The sequence below is a fragment of the Lactuca serriola genome, chromosome 7 (genome assembly GCF_051521515.1).
Source record: "Lactuca serriola cultivar US96UC23 chromosome 7, Lser_US96UC23_V15, whole genome shotgun sequence".
In the NCBI taxonomy this organism is placed as follows: Eukaryota; Viridiplantae; Streptophyta; class Magnoliopsida; order Asterales; family Asteraceae; genus Lactuca; species Lactuca serriola.
The window spans coordinates 140,584,662-140,592,521 of NC_136414.1; the positions used below are offsets into that span (position 1 = coordinate 140,584,662).

At 38.4% G+C, this 7,860-nt stretch overlaps 1 protein-coding gene across 3 annotated transcripts; it reads left to right on the forward strand.

Moving 5' to 3' along the window:
- The first annotated feature begins 5,146 nt into the window (after positions 1 to 5,146).
- On the forward strand, positions 5,147 to 6,963 carry LOC145062561 (bZIP transcription factor 12-like). Of its 3 annotated transcripts, XM_079010149.1 has the most exons (5): positions 5,147 to 6,017; positions 6,101 to 6,172; positions 6,262 to 6,291; positions 6,486 to 6,547; positions 6,657 to 6,963. In XM_079010149.1, the coding sequence occupies exons 1-4, from the start codon at positions 5,421 to 5,423 to the stop codon at positions 6,528 to 6,530; spliced, it is 744 nt and encodes a 247-aa protein (XP_078866275.1). In that variant the 5' UTR covers positions 5,147 to 5,420; the 3' UTR covers positions 6,531 to 6,547; positions 6,657 to 6,963. The 3 variants fall into 3 exon arrangements, with proteins under 3 accessions (XP_078866275.1, XP_078866274.1, XP_078866273.1); XM_079010148.1 differs by lacking the exon at positions 6,486 to 6,547 and having other exon boundaries at positions 6,666 to 6,963; XM_079010147.1 differs by lacking the exon at positions 6,486 to 6,547 and having other exon boundaries at positions 5,159 to 6,017.
- Positions 6,964 to 7,860: the final 897 nt, after the last annotated feature.

The following is a 7,860-nucleotide window of genomic DNA, read 5'->3' on the forward strand; positions in this document are numbered from 1 at the left end:
TTAGGGCTCGCTCGGAGAAAGTACAGGCGGAAAATTTTACTTTGCTTTATTCAGGGCATGAGCATATCTCGAACACAGCTTCCGTTTTCTCTATCCATTGGGATAGAGCCATCACTCCCCCAGTTCCATTAAAGGGGATGGGTTTTCTATTGGAGAAGTCCTTATAGGTACATTCCCCGGAACGACCTTGGTTTTGACCATTTGTAGAGCTGTTTATCCCTCCTCCTAATCCGTTGTTACTTATTTGTGCCATTGCTGCGATTACGGCGGCTGTTACAGCAGCTTGAAAGGTAGCAACATCCATCGATGGAGGGGGTGGTGGAGGTGGTGCTGGTGCTTCGTTTGTATTGAAACGTCGGGGATTTCTTCTTAGTGGCATGATTCTGCCACAAGTTAAGAGACGAATACTTGATAAGTCATTTGAAATGATTATGGAAGGTTTATAAATTTTAGTACTGAACATTTCTGGTTTTTGCATGTTAACGGAAACTTCCAAAAGAAAACAAGCATATGATTCTTTTAAGAATTAATGGGATGCTCAAGGAAGTAGTAAATGCGTGTCAATTTCATTGATATTAGTATATGATACAATGATCAGGAAAATTTGACCTTTTATAGGTCTAGGGTACATCAATGAAAATGGGAAAATTTGACAGCATTCCGGCCTCCGAATTGTGTACTCACAATCCGTCGTGTTTACATTTATACAAGAAAAGGTGACACCAACACTTAGCCGATAATAGCGCCAGAAGTATGTGTTCTACTCCGAGCGGGTAGGACGCTGCGGACCACGGTAGGTGGCTAGGGAAGCCTTAGATCGGGCTACCTAACGTTCAACCTCGATGATGCGCCTCTCCATTGCGGCTTGTTTCTCACGGAACTCCATTACTTCGGCTCTAGCAGCAGTAATGTTTTTCTGAAGGGCAAAGGTGTTCTCTATTGTCCGATCGTGTTCTTTGTCCAGACGACGAAGACGTACCGCAGTGACAACAGTGGTGGCCCCAATGTCCAAGAGTTGGCTGACATTTGCTCTTGTTTGCTCGCCTTGGTTGGCAATGCAACGAACCATGATAGGGAGTTCTCTGTCATCCGAACCCCCGTTGCTGAGGTTATAAAAGCCTTGCGCCATGCCGTAGGGTGGGCGTTGCCCTTGTTCTCTGCTCCATTGCTTCAGATCCATAGCCCAGCGGGGCATCGGGCCCTGAAAGTCTCGTCGGGGAATTGCTGCTTCTCGGGGAGGGTTCTAGACATCAGGTTCCGAGCTGTGCTCCCACCATCTCCTTCCTCTTCTGATCCTTCGTCTGGGTCTTCCTCAGGATCCTCTTCGGATTCCTCTTCCGGTTCTTCCTCGGGAATTTCCTCTTCGGAATCCTCTTCTAGGTCGTCCTCAATCCAACCTCCATTTCCTTGGTTGGGATAGTAGGGGTCCCCGGGAATGTGAAATCCTGCCATTTTGTCTAGTCGAGAAGTAGAGGTAAGAAAACTTGGGAGTAAAAAGGTAATTTTTGATAAGGAAATATTTATTTGACGATTTCCTAATTTTAACTAAATATTGAGGTTTACACGATTTCTATAGCTCTTATGGTTCTATAAAATACTCCTATAGTATTTCAAATTTGTAAGTTTGATTCTAGTAATTTCTTTGGTAAGTTTTCGACTTGTTACTCACTACGACCATTCCTCGACATATGTTGGTCACATCCAGGATAAATATAGTTGATCAGGCTATATTTATAAAAAATGTATATCACTTTCATTTATTAAAAGTATCGTTTATGAAAATGTTTTGTCAGAGGGTTTTTGGTCCCTTTGCATTTATAGTTTGTATATCTTATGTGGTTCGATATACTTAGTTCACTATAAATAATGCTATGATACCAATCTGTCACACCCCCAAACCAGAATGGCGGAAACATTCGAGGGTGGGTGACTTCACGTAGTATCATAACAGTTGAATATTGTAAAGAAAGTAGACACAACCATCATATATATAACAAAAATTTACATTGTTGCGTGTAATACATGTTTCAAAAGAATATTACAAATATGATGATTTAAAATGTTTTGATAATAGATGCCTTAGCGTTCATTCTCCAAAAGCTGATGGTTACCTGTATTACTGATTCCCTAAGAAATACAAGTAGTTTTGAAAAAGTGTCAACAATTAAGTTGGCGAGTTCATAAGCGTTTTTGTACTGAAATTTGTATGTCCTTTAGTAAAAATAACTGAACGTGTTTTCCAGAAAATCCAATATTTTTTGCCCATAGTTTGAAAAAGTTCCAAAGGTTGGAGTGCAATAATATCTTTCGTGCTCAAATGGTGAAAGTGTATTTATACTCAAATAATGTATATACTGAATGCATTCAAGAGTCTCATAAATCAAACTTATTTTAATACTTTCGTGTGAGTTTTATAACCATGCTATTGACCCAGACTGCTTGTAACAACGTTCTTCAGGCGTTGTAGTGTTATGACGTTTGTCACCCCAGACCTGCCAGTCTTACTGTAGCTAACAATTCAGGTGCGGGATTGTCAGTCCCGTATAGATCTATACATAAGTACCATGCTCTCCCACCAAGAGATTATGATTTATAATACAGGGCTTGAAATGCATACTTGAGAGTACGTTGAAGCTAAATGTCTCACAACACTTAGTATTAATAGATTTATGAAAAGAAAAGTCTATGTTTCATGTAGATGAAAGTATTTCATTTTCACAATGTTTATGTAAAGATGTAATGAATAACTTGTAAACTATACCCATTATAGTTTTTCTGAAAGTGTGTACCATTTGGTGATAAAAACTCGATGTAATACTAACTTTATAAGTAAGTTATAATGTTGTTATCGAAGTTATTTAACATTTATAAAAATGTAGGTGGTGTATTTGGATCTGTATAAAACGATAAGTTTTTCTTGTATTGCACTTGTATTTCCCCCCTAAAACATGAAAAGACGTGAAAAGAAAGTAAGGATATGAATTCACTTGGAAAGTGTGACGATTCGAAGAAAACAAGATTTTTCTCGGGCGGCACTTCAACCGGAAAGTGGCGAGATTCTCGGGAATCTCGGGGCTTCGGACCTTCGTCGGGGCTGACGTATGAAACCGGGGTGTCGGGGTCGTCTCAGGATGCTAAACGGGAAGTAAAAGTGAGAGAGAAGAGAGAAATGGGCAAGGAAAGTCGAAGGTCTCGAATGGTATTTATAGGTGGGGAAAACTGCCCTCGTACGCTGGGCGTACACCGAAGTACGTGGGGCATACCTCGTACGTTGGGCGTACCTACGTACTCGGGGCACGTCAGCGATGGCGTCACAGTCCCCGGTCTTCGGATGGGATGGCCGTAGAGTGGTAGGGGCGACGTGGCCGATCCGAGTCCATGCATCTCGTACGCTGGGCGTACTCCGAAGTACGTTGGGCGTACTCCTTCAGATAAGCTTTGTAATGCGTGCCAAAAACTTCAAAAATGCATAACTTCGCATATGAGCTTCGTTTTTGACGTTCTTTATATCCGCGCGTAGGTGAGAACATACTCTACAACTTTCATTTAGACTTCGTCGGCTAATTTTGACTTTAATTTTTAATATTTTATTTTAAATAGGCCGGGACAGGATAATTTCGTTAAAAAATCCATAACTTCTTTACCCGATGTCCGTTTTCGTCTGTCTTTTTACCATTGTACTACTATTGTAGAGACCTTTAACTCTTGTTTAGGTTGCATCGGTTAACAAATCGCTCGATCTTTATTCCGAGTTTTTAGCTGTCTACCACTGTTCCAAAACTTAGAAAAATCATAACTTATTCATACAAAGTCAGATTTGGGCGTTTCTTTTTATGCATGCTCACGGTTTAACGTAATCTACGACTTTCATTTAGGTGCCTAAGGCTAAAAATTATTTTATTGAAGTTTCACTTTTTACGCTTATTAGTGTTTTACTAGGTGTGTCGTGGATTTTCGATTGGTCATAACTTCTTTGTTATAACTCGGATTTGAGTGTTCTTTATATTTTTGGAAACCTTGGCACGATATCTAACACTTTATGCATCCCAATTTAGATTTTAGAACACTTCATTTTTTACGCTGATTTCATTGATTCTAAATAGTTCATTATATTTGACTTTTTGAATGTTACATTGGTTTGAAAAATATCCGGTTGTCACAGTAACACCCTATAAATCGGGTAAGTATGAGGATCGAGAGTAACTTTTGTGCTCTCAAGTTTGTAAAACACTCTCAAACTCCTGTACCTTTTACAGACAAAATATGAGTCAATCAGATTTTATTTACTCGATGTATTCTATCTGTATTTTTTGACTGATTACATATTCATTACTCGATTCTAACTCATATTAACTGGTATCAGAGCACGTTTCATTCAATCAGTTTTGTTTTCTTGTGTTTTTCATATTTTTTGAATCGCTCTTTCTGATTCAAAGTTTACCAATCAGAAAACTTGTTTTAATTGATTGTTTTGTTTTGATTTTGCATTCTGTTGGTTAAATCGAGTGATTATTGGTCAATTTCTATTTGATTCTCCTTTCAGATCTCTATTTAATTAAAAAATCTCATTTGTCCGTACAATAATGACGAACTTTAACATGAACACAATGTCGAGTTTCTCACACTTGCTTGGATCATCTACGAAGATTCCAATACTCATTCCTGAATACTATGAGCAGTGGGCCGACAGAATGAGGTTTATCTTTTCGTAGTCTACTTGACATGACAATATACATTTACTTTAGAAAAATCAAACTATGAAATTTTCACATATGGCTTAGATTTTCATACCTATACATTTGCTAAAACCCAGATTTCCCATCTATAAAAATCTGATAAAAAATTACCAACCAACATTTTCACATGTGATGAGCAGATAAAAATCCTTTGATCATTTGGATAATTTTACTAATGTTTGGCTATTTCTTGAAATTAATTGTTGGAAACTGATTTGTCTTTGTCTGGTTTTAATGAAATTGCTTTTCGAAAAAAAGGAAATTGCTTTTCGAAAAAAACGTAAATTAAATTAAAAGAAAAAATAATCCAGCAAACTATTTTTCTTTTTTTCTTTTTATAGAATCATAGAAAGAAAATTTGGACACGCATCTACCCGTGACCATCCCCTGCCGGCTTTCTTACATGTTCGATAATGACAAAAGTACCCTCACTATTTGCGTCTTTAACTCCCGCCGAACGAGGACATAACCGTCCATACAGTCGATTTTTCTCTCTCTCCGTTTCCTTCTCTCTCTAAAAATGGTTTCTGTATTTGTATAACTTCCGAACTGCCGGCGAGTCTCTCGGTCGTACTCCTTTTCACCCTCTCCACTCTTCTCTTCCAACTGATTCCTCTATTCCTACTATAAACCCCTGAAGATTTGATTTAGTTTTTTTCGATTTGAATTGGTTGAATTATTTGTATGGCGTCGTCGAAGGTGATGGCATCATCATCGCCGGCGAATCAGGATCTACAACGTCATCAAGCATTCGGTCTCACCGATCACAACAGCAATTTAATTTCAATGAATATGGACGATCTCCTTAAGAACATTTACGAGGATTCGCGTCAGGCGCCGGGTAGTTTTCCCGCCGGTGCTGGTGGTGGAAAGACGATGGATGAAAGGTTAAAGGAGATCGTGGATGGAAGTGTCGGTGATCCAGAGATGACTCTAGAGGATTTTCTGACGAAGGCCGGAGCTGTTAGGGAGGAGGATGTAGTGAAATTGCCGCCGGTATCTGCCTCGGCGGTCATTTCGGAATATCCTGGAGTTGTTGATCCGATTATATGTGGCGGTGGCGGTGCCGGTGCCGGAGCTGGGGCTTCTTTTCAAGTCATGCCTCAGCAACACATGCAATTTGGGAGTGCGATTGGTACAAGTGCGGGAACAAGCGGCGGTGGGAGAGGTAAGAGGAAGGTTGTGGTGGAAGATCCGCCGGTTGACAAGGCAACGCAGCAGAAACAGAGAAGGATGATCAAGAACAGAGAATCGGCTGCAAGGTCCAGGGAGCGAAAGCAGGTTAGTTTTTTCGTTAATCTACTAAACTAATTTTTCCTTTCTAGTATTAGTGTTTTGTTTTGAAATCTATCCACAAATTCCAGGCTTACACAGTCGAATTAGAAGCTCTGGTAACTCAATTGGAAGAAGAACATGCAAAATTGTTAAAAGAAGTGGTATAATTTTATGTGAAATTCGATACACACTTTCTGATTATCCATCGACCATCTTCCTCATAGATTCTGAATGATAAATCTACTTGCAGGATGAACTGAACAAGGAGAGGCTTAAACAGGTTAGTTTCACACCTTATAAACCTGTAAACCTACCAAAACTTACTTTCACACTCATCATCGTGATTCCTTTTAAATCAATTCAAGATTCTTTCTTTTCAGAAAAAAAACAGTGATGATTTTGATAGTTAGCTAATTATCTTTATCATTCTCATGTATTTATTCAAAACCCCCTTTTGAATGCTCTTGTTGGTAGCTCAACTGTCACCCAAATGAGAAGACCCTCAATACCATATTATGAAATGCAATCTCAAAAAAGTTAGTAAATTTGACCCAAATATCAAATTTTGATGATGAATCCTTGAGACTGTGTAAAAAGACATAAATGCCCTTTTTATTTTGTATTGATTTGTTGTGGAACGAACAGCTAATGCAGAATCTGGTGCCGGTTTTGGAGAAGAGAAGGCCACCAAGAGTACTTCGAAGAACTAATTCGATGTGAAATTAGGGTTTATTTGTTAATTTTTAAAGTTTACAATTAAAATGAAAAACATAGGGTTTGTTCTTGTTCTCTTGGTTCACCCATTTGTAAAGAGTGGTGGAAAAAGACCCAAGTTATCTTTTGTGCATACTTGTTAGGGGCCAAAAAGCTGATATACCCTCCTCCCTCGACTAATTCATATGTATTTTCACTACTAATACTTAATGTTTTTCATATCCACTAAACTTACAAATCTTGTTTTTTATTTCATATCTTTTTGTACAAGTGAGTAAATCGTCTTTTAAGTTTTCAACCAAATGAACTGTAATTTTTTTTCTTGAAATACTCATGTTTAATGGTTAAGTAAAATATTTGATTATGGAATAACAAAACAACATTATGAAATATGAGCTGAAGGGCATCAAGACATTAAGTCCTCAACATAACCATCCCTGGAATTGGGTAGGCCCAATAGACAAGGCCACCCAAAGCATTCAAATAGCCTTTTTTAAGAGTTATTAAGGTGGCTTAATATAGCATGAGAAGTGTATTTTCAGAGTTTATAACCATTTACTCTATGAAAAAGGTCTACGAATTCACGAAGTTCCTTTGTTAATTGAAAACTTTGCAAATATTAGCTGGAAATTCGCATAAAAAAATCAAAATCATGAAGTTTCCACAAGGTTAATAATATTTTGTGGTTGAAAAAAATGTCCAAGGTAAAATGAATATTTCTTGAAAATGTATAGGAGCAAAGGTTCATGAGATTTTTGTTAGAAAAAGTAACCCGTAACCCACCAAGGCTAAACGGTGTTGTGGTAGTGGCTTTCCCGACGTCCCACGTGGCTCTTTTTATCGCCGGTGAACAACGACCGCTAACACCATTTTTGTCGGCGGCATATTGCCATCGGCGAGTTTCTACCGCCCAAAAATGTGACCGTTGCATCTTGGGGAACGTTGCATTTTGACCGTTGGGAAGAAGTATGATTTTTTTTGTTACCCAAAAAACACTATAAATGTACACATATCACCTCTTTAATCCACAGCAAACACAACCATTTTACTCTTTGAAATGTCAAACAACGAAATTGTTTCCAACTCTTCCAACCCAATTGCATTCTTCGGTTACGATCGAGCACCACCACTACGT

Bases quoted from the DNA above. Each gene is read 5' to 3' on its own strand.
- LOC145062561 (XM_079010147.1), top strand. From the start codon at position 5,421: ATGGCGTCGTCGAAGGTGATGGCATCATCATCGCCGGCGAATCAGGAT. The intron at 6,018-6,100 runs GTTAGTTTTTTC...CACAAATTCCAG, and splicing joins GGTCCAGGGAGCGAAAGCAG to GCTTACACAGTCGAATTAGA. The intron at 6,173-6,261 runs GTATAATTTTAT...ATCTACTTGCAG, and splicing joins CAAAATTGTTAAAAGAAGTG to GATGAACTGAACAAGGAGAG.